Source organism: Peromyscus eremicus, chromosome 6, assembly GCF_949786415.1.
Source record: "Peromyscus eremicus chromosome 6, PerEre_H2_v1, whole genome shotgun sequence".
Classification (NCBI taxonomy): Eukaryota; Metazoa; Chordata; class Mammalia; order Rodentia; family Cricetidae; genus Peromyscus; species Peromyscus eremicus.
This window is the reverse complement of record NC_081421.1, coordinates 64,543,751-64,556,562: the sequence shown is the minus strand read 5'-3', so window position 1 is coordinate 64,556,562 and position 12,812 is coordinate 64,543,751. Positions and strand designations below refer to the sequence as shown.

The following is a 12,812-nucleotide window of genomic DNA, read 5'->3' as shown; positions in this document are numbered from 1 at the left end:
AGCTGCAGCTTGCTCAGCATAAGTCAGCCTATGGGTGTGTGGTAGCGATGGGAGGGGGGCAGCACTGTTGAAGGTGCCAGCACAGCCTGAGACCAAGGCAAACCCCACACCGAGGAGCCTGAGCAAGGCAGAGGTAACTCGCAATGTCTCCGGGATGCACAGTTTATTCAACCTCCCACTCTTCCTCAGAGAACTGGGGCCAAGCGGGCTCTCTTCTTAACCTGGCCTCTGGACACACATGCCCCAACTCAAGCTAAATTTAGCTCGAGCTTCGCCACATCTGAGAGGTGAAGCCAGGAGTCAGCGTCAGCCTCCTGATTTAACTCCAGGACACAGCTCCCTTTCTCATCCACTGTAGGCCAATAGGAGCTCTCTGTGCCCCAAGGCAGCAGGCAAAAGCCGTTAGATGAGACCCGCTAATAGGCAAGTGGGTGGCTCCGGATCAACAGGACTTGTGCATCCAGGCCTACCCTCTCTCAACCCAGGGGAGAGTCCTATAGAATGCAGTCCCTTCTCCCTTGGGGAAAACAACGGCACTGGAGCCACACTGGGTCCCAACACCCACAAGCCGGATGACGGGAAGTCGGGGCTGGGGCAGAGGGCGCGCCGCGGGGGAGGCGGCTGAGCATGGGGCCAGAGGGCCGAGAGAAGCGCGCGCACAGACTGTCGAGAACGTGACGGCAGCAGCGCCAGCAGCCGCGTGACCCTAGCGGGAAGGAGGGGTGCCCTGGCTTGAGCGCCCGCGGGAGCTCCAGGGTATAGGGTGCCCGGCACAGCTAGCTCGCTCCAGGTTGCGCCCTCCCCTCCACTTTCACTTCCCTGGGAGGGAGGAAGCGGAACCAGATGCGCAGCGCAGAAGAACAGCTGGGGACAGTCCCTCGTGCCGCCCGCCCCTCCGCCCGCCCTTCCCCGCCCGCTGCCCCGCCCGGGCCGGCCCCTACCTGCCTGCCCTGGGACTCCCCAGCCGGCCCGCTGGCGGGTGGCTTGGAGGGCGGGCTGGCGGGCCGGCGGGCGACCGGGCTGCTATCCAGCCCCGGACATGGCGCGCTCGACTTGGGAGCCGCTCGCGCCTGGGCTGGAGGAAGATGAGGCGGCCGAGGGCGCCGGGCACCGTGGAGAGAGATCTGGGCGGTCCCAGCGTCTAGGCGCGCGGCACCACGCGGGGACTGCTGCCGTGCCGCTAGCTCTGGCCGTGCGGTCCTCCGGCTCCCGCGGTGCTGGGGGCCCCGCGCTCTTCCGCGCGCCCTGCTTTCTCCACTCACCCCCCCGCCACACACACACCCAAGAGCCGCGGGCGCCGCTGCTGCTATTCCACCCCCCCCACACCACCAACCCGGGCCTGCGGCCGTGACCCTGGCTAGCGCCGGCCCAGCACCCTGCCGCCTGCAGCGCGACCCCTGGTGGCTGGGAGGGTCCCCTGCAACCAAGCGGATTCCCACCCCGCAGCGGACAAGCCAGACAACTGACCCTAGGTGGCCCCCGAAGTCAGAGCGGATGCTCCTGTCCTGCCCTCCGTCCTACAGTCAGATGTGGCCACCGTGCCACGGTGAAGGCCTTGAAGACTTAGACCTGGAAAACCCAGGTGACTCCCCACTTCCAGGTTTAGAACGCACTAGCCAGAGCCAGAAGTTCTCAGTTCTCCTTTCCAGAAATGACAAGAGCATTGAAAAAGAGGAAGAGAGGCATGAAGCCGAAAAGTGGAGGTGGGGAGGGGCAGCACTCCTTTCAGTGGAGGTGGGGAGGGGCAGCACTCCTTTCACCGTGCTGGGTGAAGTCTGACAAACGTATGCGGAACATGGTTGTCTCCAAGGTTCATCGATCGAGTTAAACTCAAACGGAGCAGTGAAGTGGATGAATTCATACACAATGCTAGTATCCTAGGAACGTGGAGTTGCATAGGCCCTCCAAGCTTAAATGACCAGGGGAGCCAGCTAGACCTACTTACTTGGAGTTCATAATTACCAAATCCTCTCTCTTCAGAAGTCCCAATGCTGGGAATAACTACCCGCAAGAGAGTTGAGGTTATTCTACCAGAAACACCCATAACCTGGGCCAACAGCCATCTCCTTACCCCAGGCCTTGGGTTGAGGAAGAATAACTTGTCTGGCCAGTCAGGGTGCCCCCTCCCCTGATGCTGCAGCAGCAGAGCCTTAGACAAACACCAGGGCACATAAGGTGACTTCCTGCTGCCATCGGTGAAGTATATATTGGCTCTAGGACATGTCCAATTTGAGGCACAAATCTAAGGTTGGTGGCTCTCCACAAACCACAATGCTGAAAGGATGAAAATATGTCTATAATCCTAACACTCAGGAAACTGAGGTGAGAAAATCAGGTGTGGTTTCTAGGTAGCCTGGAGTATATAAAAGCAATCCTGCCTCAAAAAAACAAATATAGCTAGACAGTGGTGGTGCACGCCTTTAATCCCAGCACTCGGGAGGCAGAGGCAGGTGGATCTCTGTGAGTTCGAGGCCAGCCTGGTCTACACAGCAAGATCCAGGAAAGGCACCAAAACTACACAGAAACCCTGTCTCGAAAAAAACAAAAACAAAACAAAAAAGGTGGTGGTGGTGGGGAGGCTGGAGAGATGACTCAGTGGTTAAAACCACTGACTGCTCTTCCAGAGGACCTGGGTTCAATTCCCAGCACCAACTGTCCATACTTCCTGATCTGCATTCCAGGGGCCTCGACATCCATGGCAAAACACCAATGCACATAAAATAAAAATAAATTAAAAAAAAAAAAAAGCATCATAGAAGAGTTTATGGCATCAAACCTCCTTAGGTTCCCAAACAGTGAACTACACGAAAGGTTTGTTAGGATTTTTTATTAACATATAATATATTTAATAAAAAATAATATCCACTCTGGCTCTCTCCTCCATTGCAAGGGGAAGAGAGATAGGGAGGGGCTGGTAATGCCCACCCTTATCTGGACAAGCCCTAGCTCCAAGCTTCCCCTCTCCACCTTGCTTTCCGACAGGCTCTGACCTCCAGACAGTCTCAAAGTCTCAAAGTTCCAAGTGCTTCAGGCCCTCCTTGAGCTCCCCCAGGCCACCGGATGTGCAGTGTTCAGGGGCCACCCGGCCAAGCCCCTGCCCTTTCCTCATTTTTAGGATCCTTCATTTATATTTTAAAAAAGGATCTGGGGGCAGAGAGTAGTCTCTACTGGCCAGGGGGAAGGGATGAAAAGGACAGTGATGGGGACAGGGCCATGAAGGATGGCAGTAAGGCCCCTCACTGTAGCCGGTCACTACGGAATGAATCCTCCACAGCAGGGTCAGGCAGCAGGGCACAGGGGTCACTCAGCATGGTTAGTCCTTCCAGGCCCAATGGCTCCATGCGCAGCTCATCTTCCAGCCCCAGCCCCAGCTCCAGCCCAGACGCTGACACCTCAAAGCCAGGTACTCCAGCCAAGGCTGCTGCGATCTCCTTAGAGAAACCCGGGGAGGAGTCTCCTGTGTGTAAAAGATGTAGATAAGGATCCCATCCACACACCTCCAGAGCCCTCAATCTCCTAGTACCTCAGTGAAGCTGGCAATTCTTCCTTCCACTCTCCACCACCACCCACGTCCCCTCACCTGTGAGTATGATATTGGGTCCTGAACCATGGCGGGAACAGTGAGTCAAGTTCTGGTGGTTGAGGACATGAGGATCCTGGGGGCCACTCACTGATCCCTCACTCCCTAAAAATCCAGGCCCTTCAGGAAAGGCAGGGGGATCCAGCACCAGGCTGGTTGATGGGCTCTCCATGTTGAACTGTTCCAGCTAGGGACACACAGACAGACCTTAAGGAAGTGGGCTTCCAAACAGGGTGTCCTGCCTAGCAAGCCCCATCCACCCCAGGAAGAGAAGCAGAGACAGAGGGAGGTGAGAGCAAGCAGAGCAAGAGAAGCGAGCACGGGGCCCGAAGTAAGTGTGGGCACCGTACCTGCTGCGCCAGAGCATGTGCATGCCAGGAAGAGAACGGGTCAAGGCAGGAGTCATCAAAGAGCAAGCTGAGCGGAAACAGAGGGGCAGGAGTAGGGGTCAAACACAGGAAGACAGGCGCCCCAAGCTGGCAGTGCTACGTTACCTGGGGAAAAGAGAGGTCCCATCCCCCATCTCCCAACTCAGTGTACCAGAGACCACTCGAATACCTGGCCCACCCTGGGCCCCTCCCATTTCAGAGCTCTGAGTCTGTGTACTCACATTCCCCAAGCTGAAGTCATTTATTGGCCGGTGGTAAGGCTGTTGCCCATGCCCACTGGACCCAGGTGGGTACAGTGCCCCATAATGTGGCGGCCTGCCTGGGGGCTGTCCACCTGAAGGCTGCCCTAAGCAGGCCTGAGAGGGCAACTGCTGTAGAGATTTGGGGGTGGACGGATGGGTGGGTATAACCAGACTTGGAGGGCTATATGGGTATGGGGGCAATCGATGGTCAGTAGGCAGTTGACTGGTATCCAAGGGGACGCCCTGAAAAGAAAAAGGGGGAAATGTATTCTTCAGTGTGACCCTTCAAAAGACCTCTTAGGCAGAGTTCCCCACCCTCTAAGCTACACCTGTCCTCAATACAAGCATGACAGTGCTCCAGCCTGGCGTAGTGGTCCAACACCTGTAAACTCCGCACTCAGGAGCTTGAGCAGGAAGACTGTGAGTCTGGAGCTGCCAGGCTCAAAGAGGAGCTGTCTCCCCACTCTCCCCCCAAAATAACATTACCCTATGCTCCCACGGGCATTCCGCGAGTTGGTGGAAATGACACAAAATGCTACTAAAATGTAGGTGCTAAGGGAGGCTAACAACAGGTTAACTCGAATTCACTCCACAAGTGAGCGTTCCGAAGCCTTGGAACTTGACTGAGTACTGTGACACCTCACGAGTGACTGTTAATGCCACAGTATGGATGAGCACTGCTGTTCCAAAGCCCTGGAGAGGCCAGAGGGAACGAGAGCAAGAAAGGAGAAGAGATGTGGAGACTCAAGCCGCCCTCACTGGCATGGATAGTCGTCCCTACAGGAGAGGGTAAAGATGGAACACAGAACATACATCCAGGAAACAGTAATGGAGCAGGACAGAGGAGGGCAGAGAGGAGGAGAGGAATGGGATGAAGAAAAAGTGGGAGAAGTATTTTTTTAAAGATGGAGAGGGAAGGAAAAACTCCCTTAGCACAGAGGCAAGCCTGAAAAGAAAAAAGAAAGAAAAGAAGTGGGCATGGCAGGTCATGCCTGTAAACCAAGCTCTTAGGAGGCAGCAGCAGGAAGGATCAGATGTTCCAGGCCAGCCTCAACTATTTGGTGAGTTCAAGGCAGATGAGCTAACGAGACACTGTCTCAATGACCTCTTCCTCGCTTGCGGTGTAAGTCATGGGAAGTTACTTTCACTGCAGGCACCAGATTTTCATCTATATATACAGTGTGACAGGACTGGGCTCTGTGGGCGCGGACTCTTGAACTCTGAATTCTAGTAGAGAAAGGAAATGGTGGAGGGATGAGACAGGACAGAAGTGATGGAGGATAAGAACAAAGAAAGGAGAAAGGCAAAAGGGTAAGCTATCCTGGTGCTGTGCTAGGCGTGACGCTAAATACTTCGTGTATGTTGGTGTCCCTGGTGCTCAGAAAACCACCTTCGCTTTCTAAATGGGACTGCTGAGGCTCAGAGAATTCAGTAACTGGTGAATGGAGACAAGTATCTAGAGGCAGAACTATGATGCAAAATCAAAGGGCTCGATGCCGGAGTTCGTACTCTTATGCACAGAGGGGACAAGATAATAACAGATGGGCTGGGATAGGGCAGAGGAACGGAAGGGATGGATGAGACAAGGGGCAGGGCACAGGAAGGAGAAGAAGGGAAACAAATGGAGGGAAGGTGGCCACGCATACCTGAGTGATGGAAGACAAGGTGGGTGACATTGTTGGCGAAAACTGTTTGGGCAGCTGCTGTTGGGACCTTCTGGCGTCGGCTGGGCCCGCGGGCAAGCTCAGGGGGCTGAGGGGCACACGGCGGTGGCGGGGAGAGGCCCCAGGAGTAGAAGCTGGGTAAGGGGGGGCGCTCAGGACAGGAGATGAAGTGGATGAAGAGGAAGAGGAGGAGGAAAGGGCTGGGGCACTAAGTGACGGGTGGCCCAGGGAGGTGGGGGGCAGTGCATGGTGGGCCAAGGAGGAAGCAGGCAGTGATGGGTGACTATGGGAGCCCTGGAGCTGGGGTTGAGGACTGCTTAGGGAAGCCTGGAGGTTGGGATTACTGAGGGAGGACTGCAGGGATGGGTGGTTAAGAGGTGAGTGAAGTCCTGCAGACACAGACAAAAAACCGGAGATGCCAACATTACTGATGGGAACTGGGCCCCTTTCCACCCAGAATGGGTAGCAGTGACCAGACTATATGGCAACACAAAGTCCTCCCTACTCTGTCCCTGACAGTGAGATTGGCACTACCCATTGGGAGTTATTCTCCATCTTTTACTAGCAAAAGCCATATCTACCCATTCTTGCTGGATGAGAATTGCAATGAGAGGATATGGGGTGTGGGGGTTGGTGGGCAGTCACAGGATCCCAGATCACGCCTCCTTCCCCTTCACCCTTCTAGCCAGATAGCACCTGGTAGTCACGTGACCAGGACAAGGCAGCCACTCACCTGGTACATCATAGCTGGGGCCCAAGCCCAGACCTCCACTAATGCCCAAATGAGTCATAGTGTGGGTCAAATTAGAGGTGCTGTTGCCCCCACTCAGGCTGGGGTAGACTGTCTCCTCAGGGTCCAGGGGAGTGGGCAGCGGAGGGGGGAAGTGCAGGTTGGTGAGGTCAGGTAGGGAGCCCCCCGTATTCATGGCAGGTGGGAGGACAGGCACATTGGCAGGCTGGTCAGGAGATGGAAAGATGCTGGGGAGGACAGAAGAAGAAGAAAGCACGTAAAGAGAAAGTGGTCAGAGAAGAGCAGAAATCAGTCGTCCACATCTCTCTGTCCTGCCCACTCAATTTCACTCCAGCTTTCTAGCGGTACTCACTTGATTCCAGGGACTTCACAGGACCGAGGTCGAGAGGAGGATGAGGACAGCTGCGGAGAGAAGAAGAGGGTTAGAAACGAGGACAGATCTCAGTGGGAATCCTGGAAGGGCTGTCCCCAGGACAGTGGGGGAAAGCCAGGGGCCTCACCTACCTTCTTAGCATCCCAAGGTTTCAGCAAATGCTTGTCATCTATCAAGTTCTCCTCAACAGCAGGGCCTTGAAAGAGAAAGACTGGTGATGGGAAATGCTGGAGGAGAAGCCAATAAGGCACGACAAGAAGCAGAGGCAGGGAAGGGGGAATCCTATTCCCTGACCCTATACAAAGTCCCCGCCGTCTGGCATTCACTACCCACGATGGGTAGAGAGCACATACCTTTAGCATCCATCTCACCATCCAGAAAACCTGCGTGGAATGCAATGGACTTGGCTGCAGTGCCTACTTGTTTGCCTGCTCTAGGAAAAGGCTCCACAGCTACTCCCTGGGACCACCTACCTCCTCGGCGGCTGGGCAGGACACTGGGAGGTGTGGGGCCTGGGTAAGTGTCTTGGGGGTTGGGGTTCATCACACTTGTGTGAAGAGCAGAGTCAGAGCTCGTCCTGTTGGAGGAGCAGAGATGAGTAGCAGGAATCGTCTTCCAGCAGTGGGGTATTCAAACTGGGCTAGAAAAGGGGTGAAGAAGAGTAGGCCCCCAGAAAGTACAGGAGAGAGATGAGGACTAAGAAGTCAAGGAGCATCACCTGTTAAGTGCAGATGGCAGTCGAAACAACTGCCCCTTCTCAGCTGGGAGGTTGCCCCAGGGCATCATCCTAGGACAGAAAAGTTATGAGGAGGAAGAAGGTGGCTGACAATGGACAAGAAAGGCATGGGAGTGGGCAAATGTGTGGCAGCAAGGGCGGACGTAAAAAGGCCTCGGTACCCAGTGTCATGCCTCTTTCTTTCCGGTTCTTCCAATGTCTGTGATCCATAAACCCCCACCCCTCCTCAATCTAAGAGATCTGGAAACAGAAACTCCTCTCTGCCAAGATAAGCCGAGTGGAAATGCTGAAGCCTAGCAAGTTTGCTGGAGAGCAGCACAGTACTGGGGCTGAGACAGAGAAAGGAGGGGTTCAAAGATCTAACAGGGTTACAGCACTACACCTGGCATCCACCATTTCCACCTGCACCCTCCCCCCCCCCACACACACCCCAGCTTGGCTATAGCTCCATTGGTTCTGCTAGCTGGACTAGGAGGCTTGGCCACTCGTGTCAACATGGCCAGGACTGGACTCTGACCACCTACCCAGATGCCCCACCCTCCCAGCTTGGCCCTTAGGAGAGGAGGTACTGTTGAACCCTCAGCCCAGTACCTAGCCCACCTCAGCCCCTCTAGGACGTGTTAGAGACCGGATGGGTGGGGAATTCCACCTGCACTGGACTCACCTTCGCCAGCCGGACTCTGGGGGAGGAGATAAGTAGGCAGGGCTATAGGGAGAACTGTCAATGTAAATAGCTGTGGTTAAGGAAACCAGCAGAGAGAGAAGAGATAAAAGAATAAGGGGGGCAGCAGGCAGTTACACAAGTAAGCCAGGCAGTGGTGGCTCATGCCTGTAATCCCAATAGTTGGGAGGCTGAAGAAAGGAAGCTCTAGGCCAGTCAGAGATACATAGTAAGATGCTGTCTAACACACACACACACACACACACACACACACACACACACACACACCATGCACATACAAGGAAGAGCAGAAGAGAACCCCAGGGGCTGTATCTCAACGAAGAAGGCCACCTAACTTTTTAGGCCCTAGCACACAAAACAAGCAAACAAAATGGAACAAACCAGGCATGGTGGTCTACAGCTGTAAGCCCAGTACTTAGGAGGCAGTACAAGGAAATCTCCAAAAGTTTGAACCCTACCTGATTTACCTATCAAGTTCCAGAAAAGCCCAGACTACAGAATGAAACCACCCCCACCCCCAAAAAAGCAGGACTGGCACTGGCACTGGCCTCTAATCTCAGCACTCAGGAAGCAGAGTCAGGCAGATAGCCATCTGGTCTATTCGGTCAGCCTGGTCTACATAGCAAACAGGACAACCAGGACTACACAGAGACCTCCCAGAAAGCAAAAACGAAAACAAAAAACCATAAGGCCAAGTTTAGCAGAGCTGGAACAATCTAAGCAAATGACTGGTAAGGGTTAGGAGACAAACATGGTAGCTAGCGGTCTCTAAGAATGAAGTTCACAACAGAATGGGAGAAGGGACCAAATTTCCTTCCCAGGTAACGCAGGGAGCCCTGCTTTACAACACAGTGAGCAGAAGTAAGGCCAGCCAGGACCAGCACTAAAAGGCACACTCACAGAACACCAACTGCCTGTCACAAGAGCTTGTTGACACAAAGGTTGTGGTCACTTTTCAAGAAGACTGGGTAGAAGAACCGGACAAAGATGAAACCAAGCATATAAAGTCAAAAGCTCCTTCCCACCATGAGTCTCTAGAGAGCCCCTTCCTACCATCCCTTTGCCCTTAAATCATTTGTGAAGGATATGTGGCGGGGGTATCGGCGAAGCGGGGACACCATTCTGCGGGGATCTCGTTGTACCCGTTCCACCAACCCATGGTGCCTAGTGCTCCGAGATGAATCCAAAGGTGAATGGAGGGGGCTCTGCCAAGAAGGACAGGTGAATCAGCAGGGGAAGTAGCTTGAGAGCCTACATTCCTCTTGGCTGGTGTCCACTCACCTGGAACTCAGCCAGGCCACAGCCAATCTGGTTAACATTGGGCAGAGAACCACCATAATGGGAGCTCCTTGTATAAGCCAGTCGAAGTTTTTGGGCCTGTAACTGAGATAAAAGAGACAAATGGGTATGTCAGGGAAGGTCCTGAGCACTGTTCCTCTTGGCCATCTTTGTCATTTCTCTCACCAGAATATACTGGCCATCTGCCAGTCTAAAGACAGTGATAAGGAAACATCAGCAAGACCTGGGACAGACGACCCACCCCTTCTGCAGCTTTCTAATCATTGAGCTCCCTACTGCCTGGCAGAACCCTGCAGGCGGGGCTGACACTGCATGGCCTGTCTCTGTCTGTTGGTATCCCCACTGAGGCAAGTCACAAGATGATGGCCTATTAGGCACCTCTGCCTTCATTTCCAGATGTCTCTAAGACTAAGTAGAAAACAACGAGAAGTCGATGCCAAAGATCCATTATCGCCAGTTTCTTTCCTTCACACTCTGAGGAGCATAAGCGTCTAGGATCTGCTGCTTTTCCAGCTTTAGAACAAGGCTGTAGAGTCTGCACATCCCAAACTATACAACCTGAAAGTGATGATTCTTCTGCTAAAAGAGAGATGCCTAAACCAAGTATTCTACTGAACGCTAAGATGCCTGAATTGGCAGGGTAGGGAGGGGGCACAGTAGCCTAGTCCAACTTGGGTAGAGCCATCTCCTCGAGTTTGTGGAGATGTCTGCTAAGGAAGTGAGACAAAATAACCCTCAGTTGGCCATAGTTTTAGTCTCTCTCTCTATCTCATGTGCCTCTGTGTGAGAGATAAGTAGCTACTTCCAAGGCTCAGACGCTGCCCGCGGCCAAATAAATAGAGCTGGGAGAAGGGCATGGAAACGAGGAGAGCAACCAAGGAAGGGAGATTCTGAGAGCTCAGAGAGCCACACTGTAGCACAGAACTAACCAGAACTGGCCTTCTGTTCCAGATCAGCTCAGGGCTTCCAGTGGGTGATGCTGATCTCTGGGAATGGATGGAACCTCTAAGTCCTCTGGTGGTCTATGCCCGAGGGCTGTATCTGCCTCCGGCATGCCCTCCCAGTTACCCAGGTAACAAACTAAGCATTGCACTCCAGGTTCAAGATGCTTGGCTCTCCAGGCTTTGGCTACGTATGCTCACTTTATTTTACTGTGTATCAGAGAAGTTAATCAGCAAAAGCAAAGTAGGTAGAAAGGTCTTTTGATAATCAAAGCATCACAAAGATAGACACCCCAGCTTTTCATTCCTCAACAGCTTTTGCTTGCACACGCAAGCTTTGATAGAAACATGGTCCAGAGGACAAAGGCTCAAGCTCTCCACTGGAAATAAGCCTCACTCCCATCTTCTTGTCTCTGACCTCCACTATGATCAAAAGCTCTTAAAGGGAGCAGTCAAAGGCTCATAATCCTCATGGTGGTTAAGAGCAGGTTATACAAGTGTGTGCACGCACACACACACATATGCATCAAATCTGCCTCCCCACTTATCTTTCTTGAACTCCCATAAACTAGAGCATGTGGTCCCTAGAAAATCAGAGGAAACACTGACACACACAGAGACAGACAGACAGACACACACACACACACACACAGACACACACACACACGACTCAGAGTCAAAGGAGAGACACACAAAAATACAATCGGTCACAGTCATACATAGAACCAAAGGACCTTGTAATGTGGTACTTATGTTCCACCATCTCCCCTTAGAGGTTCCAGCTCTTCACCATGAGAGATCACTTAACTGCGTCCCTAAATTAGGGCTGTTTACCTGCAAACTCCTGCCAGCCCACACCACCCCTCTCACATCCAGCCCCTGGGAAGCAAGAAATCAAGGTGGGGGTGGGGGAAGAGGTTCCAAAGCAACTTGGCAGAGGCCTGAAAATTCGTTGTGGAACTTCCTAGGAATGAATATTTCCCACACATAGAGGACTCCAGAAAGCACCCCAGAAACTGACTCACAGATAGTGCCATCTCCCTAGAAAGTCCAGCACATCACCGGTGAAAGGATAGGTGATCCTATACCCAATTTGGCAATTCAAAGCTCTACCTTTCCTCCCAGGCGGCCAGGGCCAAACACTAAGAAGCATTCTGTGAGCAATGGTCCTCACCTTGACTCAAGTCAGGAAACCACACGAAATATTTGAAAAAGGAAGCAAAGGGACGGGACACAGGAGGGGACTTCCTGTCCCAATATACCCAGCACAGCTAGATCAAACCACTCAAGGGGCCCTTTCCCCTGGGAACCTAGACGCCGTTGAGTGTCCCAACAGAGCACACACAGGCACTAGTTTGGGGACCACAAGTTCAGAAAGGGCCAGATTAGGGACAAGCAGACTATGCTCCCAACCCATAATCCATAATTGAGGATGCTTCAGTAGAGTCTGTGAAAGGACTCGGCCAGAGATGCAGAAGAACTGTTCCACGGGCGCTGGACTTGGGCAGTCCATCTTCCCTCTTCCGCCAGTCCTGCCTCACACGTAAATAACTCGAATCCAGTCTTTCCTACTTCCCCCATCTCTCCGGTGTTCCTGTCTTCCCGGCAAAATTCGTTTAGCTGACCCTCGGCCCTCACCCCGCGCCACCCAGACGGCGGTGCCCGCTGCCCTAGCCGCGTTCCGCCTCCTGCCCAGCGGCTCCCGCCCCCGCCCCGCCTATCCGCTTGGCGACCGCTCCTCTGTGCTCGGGCTCCCCGGCACGGCCCCTTACCCGTGTGGAGCCGATGTCCATCATCACCTCCTCGAAGGCCGCCGTCTCCTCGGCCTGACGCTGCTTCTGCAGCGCGATCTTCTCACTAAACTTGCGTGGATTGGACGCTGAGGCTGTGGCGGAGCCCGGCCCGTTCGCCCCCGACGTCGCCATCTTACCCCCGCGTCCCTCCCCGCCACCTTCCCAGTTCCAGCCACGGCCTCCGCCGCGGGCCCGGCCCGGCTCCTCTAGCCGTAGCAGCCGCCGCCGCCGCCGCCTCCGCGAGCCCAGCGGCTCTGCCCCAGCCTAGTCCTGACCCGCGATGCACTGCCTGCCGGAACTTGTAGTTTGTTTACGGGCCTCCTCCACGCCCGCAGCCACACAGCGAGGGGAGGAAGCGGACT

The 12,812-nt window shown here is 54.1% G+C and overlaps 1 protein-coding gene across 1 annotated transcript; it reads right to left on the bottom strand.

Annotated features, from left to right (window-relative positions):
* Positions 1-2,812: 2,812 nt before the first annotated feature.
* Crtc2 (CREB regulated transcription coactivator 2) lies at positions 2,813-12,780 on the bottom strand. Its single transcript, XM_059265753.1, has 14 exons — positions 12,430-12,780; positions 9,699-9,800; positions 9,508-9,622; positions 8,400-8,463; positions 7,718-7,786; positions 7,473-7,576; positions 7,353-7,382; positions 7,131-7,195; positions 6,979-7,028; positions 6,609-6,853; positions 5,858-6,264; positions 4,191-4,454; positions 3,581-3,767; positions 2,813-3,457 (listed from the first exon to the last, which is right to left on the bottom strand). Exons 1-14 carry the CDS (start codon positions 12,580-12,582, stop codon positions 3,237-3,239), a joined length of 2,076 nt encoding a protein of 691 aa, XP_059121736.1. The 5' UTR covers positions 12,583-12,780; the 3' UTR covers positions 2,813-3,236.
* Between the last annotated feature and the right edge of the window lie 32 nt (positions 12,781-12,812).